General features: G+C 36.4%; 1 protein-coding gene and 2 pseudogenes across 3 annotated transcripts; 1 reads left to right on the top strand and 2 right to left on the bottom strand.

Annotated features, from left to right (window-relative positions):
• The first annotated feature begins 2,650 nt into the window (after positions 1–2,650).
• Positions 2,651–5,008, top strand: LOC143538127 (DExH-box ATP-dependent RNA helicase DExH18, mitochondrial pseudogene; annotated as a pseudogene). The gene is made up of 2 exons (XR_013136199.1): positions 2,651–4,779; positions 4,848–5,008. The product of XR_013136199.1 is annotated as a DExH-box ATP-dependent RNA helicase DExH18, mitochondrial pseudogene (transcript).
• A 2,026-nt stretch (positions 5,009–7,034) lies between these two features.
• On the bottom strand, positions 7,035–10,651 carry LOC143538161 (NADH dehydrogenase [ubiquinone] iron-sulfur protein 1, mitochondrial-like; annotated as a pseudogene). The gene is made up of 4 exons (XR_013136205.1): positions 10,636–10,651; positions 8,975–9,516; positions 8,527–8,901; positions 7,035–8,019 (listed from the first exon to the last, which is right to left on the bottom strand). The product of XR_013136205.1 is annotated as an NADH dehydrogenase [ubiquinone] iron-sulfur protein 1, mitochondrial-like (transcript).
• Positions 10,652–15,840: 5,189 nt separating this feature from the next.
• On the bottom strand, positions 15,841–21,037 carry LOC143538148 (uncharacterized). Its single transcript, XM_077031763.1, has 17 exons — positions 20,835–21,037; positions 20,661–20,756; positions 19,880–19,932; positions 19,706–19,802; positions 19,544–19,617; positions 18,544–18,664; positions 18,332–18,442; positions 17,825–17,901; positions 17,591–17,657; positions 17,393–17,458; positions 17,188–17,295; positions 16,956–17,086; positions 16,811–16,877; positions 16,668–16,735; positions 16,498–16,588; positions 16,335–16,405; positions 15,841–16,245 (listed from the first exon to the last, which is right to left on the bottom strand). Exons 2-17 carry the CDS (start codon positions 20,733–20,735, stop codon positions 15,852–15,854), a joined length of 1,671 nt encoding a protein of 556 aa, XP_076887878.1. The 5' UTR covers positions 20,736–20,756; positions 20,835–21,037; the 3' UTR covers positions 15,841–15,851.
• Between the last annotated feature and the right edge of the window lie 488 nt (positions 21,038–21,525).

The raw sequence follows: 21,525 nt of genomic DNA, 5'->3' as shown, positions 1-21,525 counted from the left end.
TAGAGCTGCTCGCCACTCCTCTAGCCTCATGTTCAGATCTTGTTTTCTCTCAGCCACTAAGACAATATCATCTGCGAACATCATGCACCAAGGGACTGTCTCTTGAATTGACTTTGACAACTCGTCCAAGATTATTGCAAAAAGGAATGGGCTGAGTGCTGAGCCCTGATGAAGGCCTACCTCCACCGGGAATAAGTCGGTATCCCCCAAGGGCGCACACACACTTGTTGTAGTGTTGGCATACATATCCATAATCATCTCTATATATTTCCATGGGACTCCTCTGCCCTCAAGGCTATCCCAAAGCAGTCGACGTGGCACATTGTCGTACGCCTTTTCTAGGTCTATGAACACCATATGTAGATCATGCTTCTTCTCCCTATACTTTTCCATGAGTCTTCTTAGGAGGTGTATTGCCTCTGTAGTAGACCGCCCCGGCATGAAACCAAATTGGTTCACCGTAACCTGGGTTTCCCATCTAATTCTAGTATCTATAACTCTTTTGCGATAACTTCATAGTATGGCTTAGTAGCTTGATGCCTCTGTAGTTCCCACAACATTGGGCGTCTCCTTTGTTCTTATAAATAGGTACTACAATGCTGCTCCTCCATTGATCTGGCATCTTACCGGACTTGAAAATACTATTGAATAAAGTAGTTAACCACAAAACTCCTTCCTCCCCTAGGCACTTCCACACTTCGATATGTATGTTGTCTGGGCCAACTGCCTTAGCGTTTCCCATCCTCCTTAGTGCATTCCTTACCTCTTCCTGCGTAATACGTCGGCAGAAGCAATTATTCCGTTGTTGTCTTCGTAGGCGTGTGTTGTCGTTTTCTTCTTGGTAGGCCCTCTCACCGTTAAAAAGGTTCTAGAAATAGTTTTTCCATCTTAATCTGATGTCCTGCTCTTTAACTAGTACCTGCCCATCCTCACTCTTTATAAACTTCACAGCCCCTAGGTCTTTCCTTCTATGCTCCCTTGCTTTGGCAATCTTGAACATATCATGTTCCCCCTCTTGTGTTTCTAAATGTTCATACATCTGTTTATAGGCAGTGTTCTTTGCCTCCGAAACTGCCTTCTTTGCCTCCCTTTTAGCCTTTCTTTGCCTCCCTTTTAGCCTTTTTGTATGACTCCCTTTTAGCCTTTTTGTATGACTCCTTCAATATATATAGGCAGTGTTTCTAAATGTTCATACATCCGTTTATGTATGTATGTGTGTGTGTGTGTATGTATATATACCAATCAAACCCAATCGAACTGAGAGAGGGCTTGGTTGTTGCTTGGCTCATTTACAAACCGAACCAAGCCAATTAGCTCGTTTACAAATCGAGCCGAAATCGAACGAGCAATTTTCAAACGACCATTGAGCGGTTTGGACAGCCTTATCCACAGTGGTGGGTTTCCTCCTTAACGGTATTCCGTGACGAGACAGGCCTGTACCATCAAAATCAGTATGAACAATTAGCATCTCGTCTTAGAAAAACATACCTCTCTAGCTCTGTGCCTAAAGTTTATTTTTTTTGTTTTAAACACTCAAAATTTGTGTCTGTTCTCGTATGAAAAAGAAAATGGCGATTTTATATTTTATATTGGGTGGCTATATACAAACACCAGTCCCATGGTGTGTGAATAAGGCTATACAGCTCGTATAGGCCTCACTTATTGACATACGTACGGAGGTGACAGTGTGACAGCTTTTTGCAGTCTATACGAGCCGTATAGATATTCTAGCTCGTATACAGCCTATACGAGTCGTATAGAGCCGTATAGACCTATACGAGCCGTATAGGATCTATACAACTCATATAGACAGCATGACAGCCTGTACTTTTGACCAGAGATTGTAATTATTTTATGGCCTATACGAACCGTATAGATGGTATACGACCCATACAGCCCTGGTATCAACTTTTCTTGCTCAAACCATGTAAGATTTGTGTCTTGCTTTATAATTCGTCACCCAACAACTTCTATTTCATTCGTCATGTATCTATAAGACATTGAACTACTATAATTTTATAAAGTTTATATTTCAAAAACTGAGTTAACACGAGTCAAAACATCTATATTAACAAACGAAATTATTTTTATAGCAATTATATTTCAAAAGCTTAGATAACTCATATGGGTACCAACCAAAATGGATTGCATGATCACATCTAAAAAGCCGTTACCCAGAAACACTCATGTTGTTTGTAGGTTGTTATGTATTAAGCAAGATATTTACTTTTAAATTATGTGTCTCTCTTTTGTAACTAACTCGAACGCTACTTTTAATATTCTGTAATGTTAAAGTAATCTTAAAAAAAAAAACTATACGAGTCAAACAGACTCTATATGAGTCATATAGCCCTATACAACTCAGATAAAGGCTATACTATATAAATAAATAAAAACTGACGCTCTATATTAGTATGTATAACCCAACCCTTTATATTAGTCGTATAGGGTTTTAGTAACGACCCATTTCATACCATTAACTTTCTTTCTTTCTTTCTAGGGTTCTAGTAACCACCATCCCAAATTACCAATTTCTTTCTTTCTTTCTTTCATTCATATATCATTCATCCACTTCTTCATGTTATTATTATTATGATGATGATGTAATTTCATTATTATTCTTCTTCTTCTTCTTCAATCTGAATGAATAATGGCAAGAAACCCTGCAACTCGTCTTCTCCTCCGCATATGTTCTTCACACTTTCACCTCTCAAAGGTCAGAAATAATTTTAACCCGTTTCCTTGCATTTCCAACCCTCTATTACCCAAATCCCATCATTTTTTCCCTTATTCTAACACACCCTTTTGCACACCGCCCCCAAATTCTAATTCTGGGTTACAGCAATCTACAAATAATAATAATCACAATCAAATCGATTGTTTTTCAAATGTTGCTGCAATTGATCCCGTAGACATTTACACTAGGCTTCGTGATGGTCCGATTGCCCGAAAATTAGACCTAGACCAATGGCAACACCTTACCGAAATCTTTCGGGCCTTTTCCAATTCCGGGTGGGCTTCCAATCAGGCTCTAGCTATTTACATTAGTGCCGCGTTTTTCCCGACAGCTGCGCATAATTTTAGAAACTTTTTCTTTAAGAAGTGTGATGACGAGGTTGTCGGGCATTTGTTGTCGTTGGGTCCCGGAACCGAATCCGACAGGTTTCTGTTTCCGATATTTGTTGAGTATTGTTTGGAGGAGTTTCCGGATGAGATTAAGAAGTTTAGCAGTATGATATCGTCTGCGGATCTGACGAAGCCCGAGACGTGGTTTCCGTTTGCTAGGGCGATTAAACGGAAGATTATTTATCATTGTGGCCCGACAAATAGTGGGAAGACGTATAATGCTTTGCAGAGGTTTATGGAAGCGAAGAAGGGGATTTATTGCAGCCCGCTTCGGCTTTTGGCTATGGAAGTTTTCGATAAGGTGAACTCGTTAGGTGTGTATTGTAGTTTGCTTACGGGTCAAGAAAAGAAGTATGTTCCGTTCGGGAATCACACCGCTTGCACGGTTGAGATGGTTTCGACAGAGGAGTTGTATGAGGTGGCGGTTATTGACGAGATTCAAATGATGTCGGATGAGTATAGAGGGTATGCGTGGACCCGGGCTTTGCTTGGTTTGCAAGCCGATGAAATACATTTATGTGGGGATCCGAGTGTTTTGGATATGGTTAGAAATATATGTCGGGAAACCGGTGACGAGTTGATTGAAAATCATTACGAAAGATTCAAACCGTTGGTGGTGGAAGCTAAGACCTTGTTGGGAGATATAAGAAACGTTCGGTCGGGTGATTGTGTCGTAGCGTTTTCGAGACGGGAGATTTTCGAAGTGAAGTTGGCTATTGAAAAGCACACGAATCATAAATGTTGTGTTATTTATGGGGCGTTGCCACCCGAGACGCGTAGACACCAAGCTAATTTGTTTAACGAACAAGGTAATGAGTATGACATATTGGTTGCGAGTGATGCGGTTGGTATGGGATTAAACCTTAATATAAGACGGGTGGTTTTTTATAGTTTATCAAAGTACAATGGTGATAAAATCGTGCCGGTTCCCGCTTCACAAGTGAAGCAAATAGCGGGTCGGGCTGGGCGTAGAGGGAGTATTTACCCCGACGGGCTTACCACCACTTTACACTTAGAAGATTTGGACTACTTGATTAAATGCTTACAAAAATCGTTTGATGAAGTTAAAAAGGTCGGTCTGTTCCCATTTTTTGAACAAGTCGAGTTATTTGCGGGCCAAATCGCAGATGTTACGTTCTCCCAATTACTTCAAAAATTTGGGGAAAATTGTCGGTTGGACGGGTCGTACTTTTTGTGTAAACACGATCATATAAAAAAGGTTGCTAATATGTTGGAGAAAGTTCAAGGACTATCTCTTGAAGACCGATTTAACTTCTGTTTTGCTCCGGTTAATATTCGGGATCCGAAGACGATGTATCATTTATTAAGATTTGCTCAGTCTTATTCTCAAAACGTGCCCGTTAGTTTGGCTATGGGGATGCCGAAGAGTTCTGCTAAAAATGACTCCGAGTTGTTGGATTTAGAGAGTAAGCATCAGGTTGTGTCTATGTATTTATGGTTGTCAAATCACTTCAAGGAGGAAACTTTTCCGTATGTTAAGAAAGCCGAGGCGATGGCGACCGACATTGCTGAGTTGTTAGGTGAGTCGCTTATTAAAGCGAGTTGGAAACCGGAGTCGAGAAATCAAGGGAAGAAGAATGATTTTGAGGATGGTTATCAGAGGCCTAGATCAATGGTTAAGCTGCAAGAACAGTAAGTTTTTTTTTTTAATAATGAAATTGTTTTTTGTTTATTTATTTATTTTATTTAAATTTTTGCAGGAAAAGGCAAGAAAAGGATTTAAAATCTACAGAGAAGGTGACTGCATAGGCGACACTATGCATCTGCGTATAATAATGCAGCAGAGGATGAGGCAAGTTTTCAAGCAGCACTCTTTAAAGCTTAGGTTTCTTTTTTATTGTAGCATTTGTTTATTGTGAGATTAAAGCGGTTACGGTTTAAATATATTACTTTTCTTTAGGCAAAACAGTTGGGTCACTTGAAACACAAGAATCAAGCGAGTATTTTTACTGCTTTTGTGGCTAATGATAATTGATATAAGGCCCTTGAAATTGAAACCTTTGTTTTTTATGGGATTTGGTTTATCTTAGTTTGTGGTATTGTAGCAATTGGAAACTTGTGGTGTTATAATTTGTGCTTTGAAAATCATTTTAAATGTGTTTTGAGTGTGGTTGGATAGTTTATGAGATCTCAGTTTCAATAAATGTGAATTTGATGATTATTTAATTTTGGAATACTCGTATAAAATGATGTAAAATATAGATCCTACCCATTCATGAGTATTAGTTACTGTATAATATTTTGCGGCTCATTAGTAATCTGTATTCAGATCGAAGTTGTGAGGTTTATAAATTTGTAAGTTTTCATATTTCAGTTCAGCATAAGGAAACGTGTGCTTTAATGATCATCAACAAAGCAGAAAATTTCTAAAGCGATTATTAAAAGTTATTTTCTAGGCTGAAGCAATTTCAAAAACCAGTTCAAAGTTTTTAACCACCATTTCTTAAAACAGTTTAGGTCTCCCAATTTTTGAAAATTGTTCACAATCTAATTTGATCTCATTTTTTTTAATCTCAATTAGGTGTTACATAATCAATTGACCCTGCTTACAAATTTGCAAAACATATTTAGTTTTAATCTCTATAACTAAACTCAAAACTAATTCATATTCATCAATTTTGTAAAATCATATGAAGTGAAATGTAAAAACTGTTTGGAACATACATCAAGTGCAAATAAGATCTTCTGAAGTCCGAACATGGTTTTTTTGGCAACAAAACAGACATCGTTGCAACAGTCTCAAATAGACGTGCACAAAAAAACCGGTTCCGGAACCTAACTGGTGGAACCGAACCGGAACCGGTTCCAGTTCCAACCCGGTTGGAACAATACCCGGTTTGGGTATTTTTGTACCCGAAAATCGTACCCGGTTCTCCTATTTGTATGTCAGTACCAGTTCCAACCCGGTTCCTACCCGGTTCTTAATTGGAACCGGTTCGGTTCGTACCCGGAAAAACCGGTTCCGACGGGTTTTCGCAATATTGATTTGTTGAGGGCGCAACGGTCGACGAAATTCGCAATATTGATTTGTTGGCTTGGTGGAAAGGTAAACAAAACGAATTTCCCATTCTATCCGCCATGGCTCGTGATTTGCTTGCCGTACAAGCCTCAACGGTTGCTTCCGAATCGGTTTTTTCTCTTAGTGGGAGGGTGTTATCTATGCGAAGAACAAAACTAACTCCCGAGTCTCTAGAGGTTTGCATTTGCCTAAAGGACCATTTGGATGCGGTGGATCGTGTACAACACAAGGCGAACTTTGAAGACGAAATACCAATAGAGCGTCATATTCATGATGAGGAGGCGGAGGACGGGGTTTCTTCCGATAACGAAGACGAGGGTGAAGACGAGAATGAAGACGAAGAAGAGTTGTAATTATTTGTTTTGGTAAAATTATTTGTAACTTGTTCAACTAATATTTAGTTTTGATTTGTTTTATTATAATTACTTTTGTTACTCATGATTAATTTTTGTTACTTTTTTAATAACGACGAACATTTTATTTATTTAAAAACTAACTATTACAAACATTATTAAAACATAAACGATACTAAACATAACAACTAAAACATAAAAAACAAAGTCCGTCGTTGGAACCGGTTCCTAACGGCTCTAATTTTTAAATTTCAAAAAAAACCGGTGGAACCGGTTTTTACGTAAAAACCGGTTCCGGTTCATACCCTACCCGGTTCTTAAAAGTTCGCATATCTGGGCATCGGTTCGGGTCGGGAACCGAACCGGTTCTTGATTGGAACCGGTGCCATTTTACAACCCGGTGTAAAAAAAACCGGTTTGGAACCGGTTCGGGTTTTCCATTTGAACCCGATTTGTGCACCTCTAGTCTCAAATCCCATACAAATTACAAACCATTTACCAATGTCAGGCATGCCATTTATGATCATACAACCAACAGCTTTGTTTGCTTCTTCAAAACCGGAATTATAAAGATACCTTTATTAAAACTTACACCAATCACTCACTTCTTCAACAAGGCACTGCATTGTGCCATGATCTTTGACGCCCTCGTGATCACATCCGTCATATAAAAGTTATCAATCGTCACACCAAACGGTGTTGCAGTCACCTTACCCGACCCCTCGGGCTTAACTGACCCAGAAAATGTAGCCGGTTCTCTCTCGTCCACATGCAACAGATTCGGTGCAACAGTTCTAATACGTGAGCGGACCCCACTAATGGTGTCGTAAGGTAACCTCACCCCACAAACCTCAGAAAGAGCCCGGATTATCTTCCAATCCTCTCTAGCATCACCAACGGTTGGGACAGCTGGCACGGTTTGCTGAGCTGTCCCTTCGGTGTTCACATACGTCCCTTCTTTTTCACTGAATGCAGCTCCAGGAAGGATCACGTTAGCCCGGTACACGCCCTTATCACCATGGTGCCCCTGATATACCACAAAAGCATCCTTTGGAACCTATCTAAATCAACATCATCAGCACCCATCAAATATAAGAACTTGGCAGATTCAATGCTGTTGTCAGATTCGGGCACAAGGCCAAGGTCCAAAGCAGCAGCTTGGGCGGCGTTTAGGAGTAAAACATTGACTCCATTCCAGTCAGGTCGGATTAGGTTTTCGTGCTTGGCTGCAAGTGATTGAACGAGTGAGAAAATCACGTCTTTGTCTTCGCGTTCAAAGACCCCAGCACCGATTATTACGACGGGGTTTTTGGCGTCTGCAAGAGCCGAGGTGAAGGAATGGCGGCCCTCAGCTATCTCAACCAGGGTTTTGGGTCCCGTGCCAAGATGCTGATGGTCATAGTTGAAATCGGTTGATGGGCCGATGTAGCCGACTTTAGCTTGCGTGGCTCGAACCGTTTTGCGGATTCTAGCATTGACCATTGCAGCTTCCACCCGTGGCTGGCATTATTAAAGAATTTGCATAAATAATTAAAAGAAACAGAAATGAATACATGGGTGTGCATGGATTGGTTTTGGGCTCAAACTGAACCAAAAACCAAAATTTTGGTTTTCAAGTTTTCGAAAACCGTTCAGTTTTGAATTACCGATCTGGGTTCGGCTTCAATTTTCTTAATGTTACAATTTGTGTTTGAAATTTATGGTCTGAAAAAGAAAAAGGCCCAGAATAATGAACTTAGACCTAAAAAATTGTGTTAACTAATGATTAATTGATTATTATACATTTGGATTTTAATATTTTAGTTACACTGTTGATTAGTTTTAAAAAATTACCTAACATCCAAAATTTTAATTGAAAATTCCATGCGGTTCGGTTTTTTCGGTTTTAACATGCAAAACCAAACCGAAAAATTCGGTGTTTGCAACATAAAACCAAACCCTCAGCTTTTCGGTTTCTTGCACACCCCTACATATAAACACAGCTTAGAGATTTGAAGAATGTGGTACCTGTGTACCGACTAGAAGAAAGCAGTCAGCTTTTTCCAAACTGCTGATGCTGGAATTTAAAAGATAACCGGACCGTAAATCTGCATTTGTGTTCTTACCATTTCCTTCACACCATATATTATTTGACCCCATTTTGTTCAAGAAATCTTTTAGTAAAATCATGGACTCTGCGTCGCTTAATTTACCAGCAACTCCAACAATTTCCTCAGGTTTGACTTGGTGGATGACCTCAGCCACCACAGCAAGAGCATCCCGCCAGCTCACAGGTTTAAACCGCCCATCACCGTCACGAATCATGGGATCGTTTAATCTCTGTCTCTTTAAACCATCGTAACAGAATCGTGTCTTGTCTGAAATCCACTCCTCATTAATGTCCTGTGTAAAGAGATAAATACATAAGATAATGACAAAAATGCCCTCAATTTAAACAGAAAAGATTTAATAGTACCTCGTTTAAGCGTGGTACAATGCGCATGACTTCCGGGCCCCGACTATCAATACGAATATTGGAGCCAACAGCATCAGTAACATCAATTGTCTCAGTTCCTTTCAGCTCCCAGTTTCTAGCTTTGAAAGCAAACGGTTTTGAGGTGAGTGCACCAACAGGACAAATATCAATCACATTGCCAGAAAGTTCACTTGTCATAAGTTTTTCAACATAAGTGCCAATTTCTTCACCGCTTCCACGCCCTAACATGCCAAGGTCTTGAACCCCAGCTATTTCAGTGGCAAAACGAACACATCTGGTGCACTGGATGCATCGGGTCATCACAGTCTTGACCAACGGACCAAGATTCTTATCCACAACGGATCTTTTGGTTTCAGTGAAACGACCTCTGTCAGATCCAAAGGCCATGGATTGATCTTGAAGATCACATTCACCACCCTGATCACAAATTGGGCAATCCAGTGGATGGTTCATTAAAAGAAACTCCATTACTCCTTCACGGGCCTTTTTGGCTATTGGTGTGTCTGTCTTTATTTTCATTCCTGAAACCCAAAATAAATCAAAATGCATTAAGAAACATTACACATTTGATATTTTTCTGTTAGCATGCTAATGTTACAAACTGATGAAAAAATGAACAAGTCATGTTAATGGCACTTGGTGGAATAAAAATAAAGATAATCAATCAGTTGAGATGAAACCATAAATTCATAGCAATTTATGCATTTCTATATGATCCCTCTACCCTGATTGTTTGTGTTTATTTATGTTTGTTTGCACTGTTTTAGCATGTCAATAAACTAAAACAAATCACGATGTCCTTGTTTGCTTATTTGTTTGATTAAACCTGAACAAGGCATCATTCATGTTCATTATCTTGATAACCTATTAACATCAATTGCATCCACATATCTTCATTTTAATAGGATATTATGGCACTTCAAACATTTCTTCAATAGTCAAAACTACATGTTCAAACCAAATGCCATATCAGATGTTGAATTCTTCTCACTTCTCACAATATATCGAACATATTCCAGAACTTACAGTTAGGTATAAACATAAGAAAAAACATATAACCACCATAAAAATTACTAGCTAAAGTTTCACATATAAAGATCCTGGAAATATGCATGACCTCTTATCATAGCCAAGGTTGTAAAAGTCACTAGTCGCTAGTCGGGCAGTGGGGTGAAGACTAGTGATTAATCAGGACTTTAATGTATAATTTTCAGTTTTATACACACACACACATTTTATATGTAACTTTCAGTTTCATATATACAAATACGCACTTTGGCCGGAAATTGGCTGGAATCTCGCTTGAAACCGCTGATATTGACCGAAATCTCGCCGGAAGAAAATGCCAACTAAGTTCAATTAATCCCAATTTTAACCAGGACTTTGACCATTGACTGATTAATTTACCGACTAGCCCAAAATTAAACAGTGAGGTGTGGACTAGCCTACTTTAATCGACGCATAGTACAGATTTTTACAACACTGAATTTATAGCCTACTTTAGCAAGAATAAGCATCATATAAGTTAAAATCATAGGCTAAAACTTATAAAACTCTCTCTGTAGTAACAATTTCATGCCACTTATGAAACCCTAATATCCAAATAAATCAAACTAACACCTGATTAGGGCAAGTCTAACCTGGAAGTGCAGGCATTATGAGCAACTTTTCAAGCTTGACTCTTTTACTGGTTATTAACTAATTTCTATATATTTATATAATTATTGGGTTTGGATAAGATACAAATTAAATTAACACGCTAACTGTGAGAATCAAGCAGTGTAATTATTTATACAACATAATGTAATTATAGTGTAGTGTAATTACACTACAATGTACCTACATAATTATATTATGTTGTATATATAATTACACTGCTTGATTCGCACAGTTAGCACGTTAATTCCATTTGTATGTTAACTTTCCCCTATGATTATTTATATATATATTTTTCAATTATAACTTTATATATAACATAACTTATATTATTCAGTTATTTTGCATAACATCATATAAACCATTTAATAATCACACACACATACACATATTCTAAAAATTATATAAATAGCAGGCTGTGAAGCTCGGGCTCGGCTCATTTGCACCGATAGAAACCCTAATATTCAATTATCCAGTATCCAATACATCTTTTTTAATCCAATTAAATTAGGTGAAATCCAACCTGGAAGTCTGGGGTTGAGGTGATGGTACGGAGGAGTGTGGTGGTTCTAGGGTTTGTGGATCGGAGAGCTTTGGAAGCTAGTAACCCTAACCCCATTGATTTTGATTTTGACTTTAATTTGTGTCAACGATTTGTGAAGGTGGAAACTGGAAAGTATAAGTTTGGGAATGAATTTGGGGTGTGAGTGTGAGTGTGAGTGAGTGTGAGTGAGTGTGAGCGTGTGCACCATACACACTGGGTTCATTGGATTGGACCCTGGTAAAGCCCAATTCATCACATTTGGCCCAATTCTATGTCAATAGTCCGGCCTTTCGACTATTTTTCTCTCAATAAGCTTTTGTTAAAAAAACACGTTTTTCTGATTTTCAAACCGATTTTTAGGGCCTTTAATCAGAATAAATATACGAGTCGACTGTGAAACTTATCTCGAAAAGATGATTCAAATGACTTTATTTTTGTTAAATGGAAATTTAAGCATCCGAATTGAAACAGACGTTAAGTGTTTTTTAGCGGAGGCCCATTGAGAGAAAAATAGTCGAAAGGTTGGGGGAATTTTAAATGTGGGATTGTTATCCGTCAATACACAAAATGAGATTATTATTTCCAATTTGCCATTTTTTTAAAACACCGAATTATATTAGAAAAAAAAACAAATGAAATCCCGCAAGAAGCCAGGGCCCATCAAGCACAAGAATACAAACAAAAGCAAAATTATTACAACAAAAAGTTAACGAAATTAAAATTGTGCTTCTCCCAATCCGCTTCCGCTCTCTTGCCCAATGATTTATCCAAGGAAAGGAGTTTGGTTTAATGTTTACCAACTTCTCAACGAGTGCCCATTTGTTATTGAAAATCACATTGTCCCGTGTTTTCAAAATCATCCAAATTGTTACTGAAATAACCGCATTAATAATAATGATAAAAAAACAATGATAATAATAATAACAACAATAATGAATATAATGATAATAAAGAAATAACTAATCATAATAAAAGAACTAGTTTGGAGCCATGCATTCTCTCAAATTTGAAGTCAACGTAAATGCATGTATTGTTAGCATTATAGTACTATAATATAATAATTGTTAATAAATATAATAGTCATAAAACAAAACTAAATAAATAAAACTGCTAGGGAAAGATACGTTTTCAAAAAGTCTTATGGAATTATTGTTGCAGAATGTAATAATTACATCTTTCTTCATGATTTCTCTTTTGGTAAGTTCAAATCTAAAATTTTTCTTCCATATGTTTAAGCAATCAAGAGGCAGGTAATCATATCATCCCTTAATCAATTACTCATGTCTCAGAAGATATTTTGATCTCTCCACCTCAATTATAAAAATCGAGACCATACGCACATAGGCAACTCCCAACCTCCTCCTACTTATTCCTGGCAATATCCTTCCAACCGACCTCTTCTGGGAACCAAGCGCGAATCAAACCGCCATTCGTTCGTCGCCACAGGCCTCGGCCTAACCGCCGTTGCTGTCGCCGTAAATCTTTATGGCAAGAGGCTGTCGATCATGTTTTAGACCCGTTTGATATCGCATCTCAGGTAACAAGAATTCAAGAGCCTAAACTCAACCGTACACGATTTATAGAGTTATTACGTGTTCAAGTTTTGAATCATGCTTTTCAAATTTAAAACATGTTTACAAGCCATTATGGCAAGAAACAGTTCTTATATTAGAAACTAAAATAAGAAGACAAGTTAGATCAGAGAAAAAAAAAATTAAGTATTAGCAATTGGTAAGTATCAATATTAAGTTAGCTACATATTTAGTAAATACCATTGTTCTTTTAGTTTACTATTTTTTTCGAAAGGTATCGGGTTTGAAACGATACCCACCAAATATTTTTGGTGGTGATATGTTTTTGGCACATGAATTCATTTATAACCCAACCTTGTACTTATCCATTTTGTCTAAGCCCCAACAAATAAATTTTCATCTTGTACATAAGTTAAATATAAAATGTTCACACTTTAACGAACTGTTTAGATGGAGTACAATCTTTTAAATATATCATATATATCTACATATAAATTTTACTGAGATGCAAAATTTTCTTGAACCTCCATTCTCATATTTGAAAAGCTAAAAGAAAACTAGATAAAATATACATACATATATAAATATTAAAACTAACAGAAATGACAATTAGATTTTCACTTAAGTAATGAATGAGATTCATACTTCATGAAAATTTGTATATTAATGAACTTTACCTATAAAAAAAATAATAACATTAAATTTGTCGTAATCGGTGACAAGATTTTTAAGTCATCACATTTAATTCTATTTAAGATTTTGTTAATAGCTATAGTTATTCAACCAACATATCGTATCAAAATTTACAAATATTAACCTCATCAAACCTAAACTACGTGTAGGCTATCACGACCCCCTTAAAGAAACAAGTTCAACAAGGTTGTGAATTGTCAAGGTACGGATCCTAACCCCATCCCTATTGTTATCATATTCAATTGTTATAAACCCCGTTGATATTATATACCTTTGGAACTCCTAACGTCTTTGACACCTCGATTCATTTGGTCGTCCGTTCGATTCATGTTCAGATTATGATTTGTTATCTGACTCGTTAGCGTGCGATATATTTATTATCAAATTGTACTCATTATCGCATGTTCTGTGAATTGTTAAGATATGAATTTTTATTGTATAACTCAGATTATTTGTACTCTGTTACCCTGAGCACTCACTTCCCGTGGAGTGTCCCACAGGCATAACATTATGGCATCGATGTTATGTGCTCCTTCCGTGACGGAGAGATCAGTTCACGGCGTCTCTTATGTACAGGTGTGATACATAGCTATTAGGAGGCGTATGGACATCCTAGTTCAGTTTCAGTTTCAGGAAATGGTTGTGGGTATGCCAGCTTACGCCATTTCGGGTGATTGACATACAGGAGTGGCCCCCCTATATGTCATCACATATTTTTAGACTCAGTTTTGCTTATGGGTACATCCGTATGATATGTTTCCGTTCAGTTATTTTAGTTATATAATTTTAAATCAGTTATGTGTTAACATATATCGTGATATTGTATTCAGTTAATTATTATTTGCTTTTGAGCCTTAATATTCCGTACTGGGCATTCGGCTCATTCCGTAAACATTTTACACTTCAGGTTCATATGATACTTTGGGCGGAACCAAGAGAGAAGCCTAACACTTAGGAATATTCTGAAGATGTCTGTTAAACTTATGTTATTTGAATAATATGTATTTTGGACTTAGTATCTGATCTATCAGTAGTCTGTACTTTTTACTCTAATGAAGTAATGGAATTATGTCTTTTGTCTCTATATACCTCCGTACATTGTGACACGTCAGCCCATTCGGGTTGGGGTGTTACAGTTACCGCCATGATTTCTTGAATGATCTCGACTTTTCTTTATGAAGAGCCGATAGTTGCTGGAGTCTCCAAGATATCTCTAATGGTGTAAAGAAACGCAGCTCGAGCTAATGTTCTCTCGCTCTTTCAACTCATTAATTATCCCCAAGTAAAAGACATCTAATCTTTGAAACATAATTCTCTTATATCATTATTCGGTCCAAATCATATAAAGCCTTTCCTTTATTTTATGTACTTACGATTTTTCCGAGCCAAAACCAAGTTGAGGCTTAAAAAAAAAGCCAAATCGAGCTGAGCTCAATTGAAATTTCTAGGTGGAGCATGAGCTCGCTTTGTCTCGGCTCGTAAAGACCCCGGGCATTTGTTTCTTAAGTGAATACCGTACAGGTTAACAAAACAATCATAGTTCTATAAATTGAAAACTAATTCTGATGTTAGTATGTTTTAAATTTTCTTTTAAAGATCTGTTTCAGACTATGTTTGATTTGATTAAAGTAAGAGAAAATTACTGTTTGAATCCTTGTGATTTTAAGACGGTGGCACAATGAGTCCTCGAAAAAAATTTTAAACTGGTTGAGTCCTTGTGGTTTCAGAAACGAACCATTTGAGTCCATGTGGTTTCAGAAACGAACAATTTGAGTTCCTGTGGTTTCAGTAAAATGAAAGTTTTACTCTGAAAGTTAAGTAATGATAGGGACTTAAATGGTTCGTTTCTGAAACCATGGGGACTCAACTGGTTTAAAAAAATTTTCAGAGACTGATTGTGCCTCCACCTTAAAACCATAGGGACACAAATAGTAATTTTTTCTTAAAGTAATATCTGAAAAACAAAGTATATTAGGAAAAATAAAACTTACTTTAATCTATTGTAGATCATTTAATGATAAATTTTATCTTATATCTGGAATCATTTAATGTATTAGCCCACGTACATCACTCGGCAGCTTGTGGGCAACACTGCAACAGTTACGTTTGTGGAAGATAAGAGTGGCAACTCATTAACCGGCAACCGGCTTAGAACTAATATTAGGCTTGAGCATCAATCGTGTTTAATTAACAGATTTCGGATATACTTATGATTCTTAATTATATTCGTCCATAAATAAAATTATTGGTGATACAAAACTAAAGAGAAAACATCAAAGATTAAATATAAAAGGTGTGTTGTACAAGCCTAAGTGAGATATTACAAACACATAAACAAATCATTCCAACTTCGGCTTATGTACATACAAAGCAAGGCTTTTTTTATTATTATTATTTTTAATCTAGTTTTATTGTAGCTAAATCTTTTTACCTATTTGCTTAATTCTTTTTCAAGCTCATCAAACTCCCAGTCACCTATCTCATCCTCCATGTATTCACTGTTAACTTTACCGAATTCAGACTCCAGCTTCACTAGTTCCCCTTCTGGGTCTAGCCCCTGACCCGGACCCGGTTCACCTTTTGCAGCAGGCGACTTCACTTGCTGCTTATTTGACAGGGTCCGGGTCTGGGTCTGAGATATGTCTGCTGTTTTTGGCTTTGGATGCGATCGGCTTTCTACCCGTCTGGTGCCTGTTTCAGCATTCGGTGTCTCATCTTCTTGTTCGGGACTGTCCATTTCTAGATTCGGCCTCTCGATAGAACCGAATTTTACCCTCAACTTTTCAATATTTTCAAAAAGTTGTTTGATTTTTGCATCTTCTTTCCTATATGAAAATCATACAAATATTTCATTTTCAAGAAATCTAATATAATTATCATCAACACGCAAACAGAGATTGCCAGATTTTAGTACCTGCCATTTTTCCCCTGTTGGGCGTAGAACTGCTCTTTCATGTTATCTACCACACTAAAGGTTGTAATGATCTGCAACAATGAAATAAACATTCGATTAATTTGGTATAAAATACGTCACATTAAAAAAATATTGGTTCAAACCGCGAAAAACTAGTAGCTACCTTTGCTTCATAGTCCAAATATTCCTCCTCGAGACTTCTAGGATTTATCATCTTGGAATCTTCTTTATCCGCATTTGACGGTGGATCTGATCTGTATCGTGAGATATTTATTCAATTTTAACACACATTAAAAATATGATAATTAGAGTGCAGGCATGTATATTAATTACCCTTTGCTTAGGCTCTTCAAGTTGTCAACATATTTCTCAATACGGTCAACAGCAGGCTTCAGTCCCTCCTGTATACCAAAAAATAGTAAATAGCAAAAACAGCATAGATTTGTGACAATTTTTTTTAAAACTCAAAAGTATACCTCGTAACCCGAAAGCAATTTAGTGACCAAATTCACAAAATAGGTCTCATGTTTTGCCAACTCATCACTGGAAGAAAGTTAAATTCGAAATTAATCATAGACATACAAATATTTCAAGGAATAAATAACATATGCGAGAGCATACCCGACTTGTTTCTCCATCGTCTCTGTATTAGCACGCTGAAGAATCCAAGTATCTTCTAGAAAATTCACCCAAGTATTCACAACATTGACTTCTTTCTTACAAGAGCCAATGGATTTTACCAGTTCGTCTTCCTATAAATAAATATAATAAGAGAATGTAGATAATGTAATTGTAAACAATATTAAATACTAATTTAAACTTCAATAGATAAATGTATAACGAAGAAAAGAACCTTGGTTTTAAAGTGTGCAATAAGTTGATCATTAGCTTCATAAAACTGATCCCTCTCTTCCTGAGCATTTTGTAGTCGTCCATTGGCTGCAGTCAATGAGATGTTCACCTAAAACATATGATTTTAATATATAAATACATATCAGACTGATTAATTATAAATATAAGGTTCTACGACTAGAAGAAAGAGATCAGATGACACACACCCTCTTTAATTCAGCTTCAAGATCATTTCTCTGTTTCTCAAGGGCTGCAACCTCAGCAGCCAATTCCTATAATAAAATCAAGAGATAAAAAAAATCAGAAATTAACTATGAGCACGTAATAAGAGCTAGTTAACTACAAATAAAGTTATAAAATAAAAGACAAAGCATAAATTGTAGGTTAAACCATATGAAAAATACCTTCTCTGCTTCTCCAACTTCACTTGCTTTAGACATGCGGAAATTCAAAGCTTCCTCTTTCTGAACTCTGCCAGACAATATAAAATATAAGACACACCATTACATTTTCGCTCCCCATAAATGCACTTCGTCCATCAACAAAGCAATTGGAAAAAACAATAATAGCCTCACGCAAATGTAAACATGAAAATTTATATATACATATATATGTAGCATGCTTATATACTAATATACCTGTTATCAGAAATACGCTTCTCAGCTTTTGTAGAGGAGCTAACAAGAGACTCAGATAACACTTTCAGCTTATCCACCTGTTGAAATCCAAAGACAACACTACAGGTCATCAAACCATTTTAAACAGTACTTTTTTAAAGGGCAAAATATAATCAAATATTAGTAAAAATCAACAAAGAATTTACATAAATATTGGTTAATAACAGGTATAACGTCTCCATGGGCTGTTCAAAAAGCTCGAAGCTCGGGCCCGTGGCTCGCTCGATAAAAGCTCGAATAAAACTAGCTATAAAAAGTTGAATTCAAACATCCTGAGCTGATTTGGATCATTTTTGTAACCGAGCCAAAATCGACCCAGGCTCGGCTCGGACTCGATCTTAAGCTCGTTTAACTTCAAAATCGAGCTAGAGCCTAGCTAAGTTGTCTCATTTAATTTCGAGCCAGAGCTCGAAACCACACTGGCTCGACTCGGGCTCGACTCATGAACAGCCCTCCAAGAAAAGCTACCTTTTGAGCATGGATCTCAGAAGTTTCTCCACCATAAAGCATCTTCTTTTTCATTAAAAGCCCTTCTAGTTTAGAACAAACTCGAATATGGGCCAGAGCCTTCTTGAGAGCCTACTGTGTAAACATAACAATTAGATTACACTGTATATATCCTACTACTGTACTCATATCATTTGCATTCATTAAATACTATTAGATTACAAGCGGTTCACCTCGGTTGTAGCAATGGTTGCTTCTTTGGAGGCTTTTTCATACCTGTCACCAATAATAATCTCCCCTGATGATTCCATTTCATCAAACTTTTCCTTGAGGACGGAGGCTTCTGCATCTATTCTGTTAATATAACTCACCATATATTACTATAGTCTATAATACATATATATCAAACATGCGAAATTTGAAGTCAGCTTGATCAGATATGCGCACTTTACTATAGGGGTGTGATGAAACCGAAATAACTGACAAGCGAACCGAAATAAGCAAATCCAACCCAAAACCAGCGGTTTGGTTTTATGTTTTTCCAAAAACCAAATTTCCGCTTTTTGCATGTAGTGGAAAAAAACGTTGAACAGAACCCGTAAAACCCAAATAAAACGCCTTCTGTATTGGATTTACAGATTATAAATGGTGTAGCCCAAAAGTTTAGGCCCAGATTGTAAAAATCAAATGATCATTAATCAACAAAAAAGTATAGGCCCAGATACATTATTTTGGAACATTTTTCAAGCAAAAAAAAAAAAAATTCAAGACCAAAGGGTAAACCAATAAAAACCAAAAAAGCTAAAATAACAACTTTTATTATTAAATTTATAGATTATAAATGGTGCTCTCCAAAATTTTCAGGCCAAATGGGAAATAATCAATTAATCACTAATTCACAAAATATTTTAGGCCCACATTTTCAAGCCCAAATTCATTATTGTAGGTCTTAATATTTTCAACCTCAAATGGCAAAACCAAAAAAACCAGAACCAAACCAAACACATCATGAAAACCAAAAACTGAAAACCAAAGACAGTAACTGAACGGTATTCAAAAAAACAAAAACCAAAATTTCAGTTTTCGGTTCGATTTGAGCCCAAAACCGATCCATGCACACCACTACTTTTCTAGCTTTAACGTGGGAATTCTAATATTCTAAAATCCTTGTTCAATTCAAAATGCATGTATGTGAATCTGCAGCTGAGAAATCAAAACCTTTTAACTTATTACCTTTTAAGCTCCACGCTGATTTTTAAACTAGTGATGGCACCTTGTGCAAACTGCAGTAACTCCTCACGCTTTACCTATAAGCAAATATTTAAAAAAGAAAAGATAAGAAACACTTAAAGAGATCATAAAAGCTAAGAATTTCACAAAAGTTTCACATAGTACCAAGACTTCATCTTCGTAGCCTGAGAAAACTTTTGCCAAATCCTGGATGCTGCTGACTATTGCGTTATGAACTTCTTTTCCACCAGTAAGACAGTAACTGCAAACAAGTAAAAATCTAGGTTATTTAAATGATATAAAGATATAACAAATATAAAATATGTAAATAACACTCACCTAAAAAATTCTAGAAACAGAAAAACCTCCTCCTCACTTGGTGGTACAAGAATCTATTGAGGAAGAAAATTTCAAGGTATATATAAATATGATGTATGTTAATATTATAAAAATTATTAATATGTAGTATAAATCTTATTGATCTGCATCCGATAGGCCTGTAAGCAAACAGAACGTTCAATTAACTGTTCGCGAACTGTTCGGCAGGAAGTTCTTTTATTTAAAAGCGAACAAGCACGAACAATATTGTTTGTTTATTTGCTTAAACGAATGAGCATAAACACATGTTTCATTCATTCATTTAAATTCATTTATGTCCGTTCGCTTACATTTATACATTTGTTTAGATTTTTCAGCTCAATTACAATTTAGTCCAGTTTGATGAAAATAGGATACCACCCATTGCAATTAGTCTATATTTTAGATTTTTTAGGCCAAAGATTGATGTTCACGTATACAGTTAATTGGTTTTTGCTTAGTTACATCGTTTATGTTTGCTCATCTACTTTAATTTACATTTGTTCGATTACGTTCATGAACTATTAATTTATACTGTTAACCGAACAAACATAAATGAACACGAACACGTTCATTTCTTTACAATCGAACACCAACAAGAAAACCCCGTCCATTTAGTTGTTCGTGTTCGATCGTTTGTTCAGTTAAAGTTAAAACAGATGAACATGAACATGCCACGCTCGCTTCGTTTACACACAGCAGATTTAGTGTCTACGTGTACGTTTCAAGGGAAAAACAATTAAACATTATTCACTATTGTTACCATAGATATTGTAATGCCCTCCAAAGCTTGACTATACAGAAAAACATCATGAAAATTCATTGGATCTCCAACCATATCAGAATCATAGTACAAAACCTGTCACAATTGCTTAAAATTAATGAAAGACACCAATATTTTGAAATTAGAAAACAATACAAAAGCGAATTTACTCACTAGATGCGGTTCATGATTCTTGTCATCGTCTTCAATAGAACCCTCCAACAGTTTCTGAGTTTCTTTCAGAGCAGCAAGCCATCTTCTCAACAAGTGTATCCTTTCTGGACCTCTAGCGACAATTGATTCTTCTTCCAATCTTCTAACAGTCTGCTTAAAGCTTTTGAAACTTCGACCACCCTGTTATTCTTAGCTTCATCAAAAAGTTGAAACAAAAAGCAAATAGATGCACAAATAAGATTACAGTAAGCAATAAACCAGCAGTTTAGAATAGTAATCACCAATCAGTAAATGAAATTCAATGGGTACAGCCAATCATTTTCAGACAGATAATCAATTCCAAATTAATCACTTTCTTAAGGCACTTAACGCAGTAAAGCATCTATTTTTCCTCTTATTATCAAACTTAACTAACTTTAATCAGACTAGTTTCAATTTCCCGGCACAATTTCAGGTTTCCATTTTAAGGCCACGTGATTAAACAATGACATTCCATAGATGTTCACTAACCGATAGTCTGCACGGGTCAGTTTTTAGCTGAAACCGAACCAAAACCCGAAAATTTGGTTTTGCATTTTTAAAAAACCATTCGGCTTCGGTTTTCAGTACATGCAAATTTGGTTTTTAGGTTTTTGAAAATCGGTCTTGTTTTGGTTATGCGTTACTAAAAACCGAAACCAGACCGGAAATT

Source organism: Bidens hawaiensis, unplaced genomic scaffold, assembly GCF_021521415.1.
Source record: "Bidens hawaiensis isolate Kalapana, Puna unplaced genomic scaffold, B.hawaiensis_p1.1 tig00011475_1, whole genome shotgun sequence".
In the NCBI taxonomy this organism is placed as follows: domain Eukaryota; kingdom Viridiplantae; phylum Streptophyta; class Magnoliopsida; order Asterales; family Asteraceae; genus Bidens; species Bidens hawaiensis.
The sequence above is the reverse complement of the archived record's forward strand: the minus strand, read 5'-3'. Positions and strand labels throughout refer to the sequence as shown.

Coding starts and splice junctions, on each gene's coding strand:
- LOC143538148 (XM_077031763.1), bottom strand. CDS start 20,735: ATGGTTGGAGATCCAATGAATTTTCATGATGTTTTTCTGTATAGTCAA. Junction 18,665..19,543: donor ATCAGCGTGGAGCTTAAAAG/GTAATAAGTTAA, acceptor TTATATTAACAG/AATAGATGCAGAAGCCTCCG. Junction 17,087..17,187: donor TTGCACACTTTAAAACCAAG/GTTCTTTTCTTC, acceptor ATTTATTTATAG/GAAGACGAACTGGTAAAATC.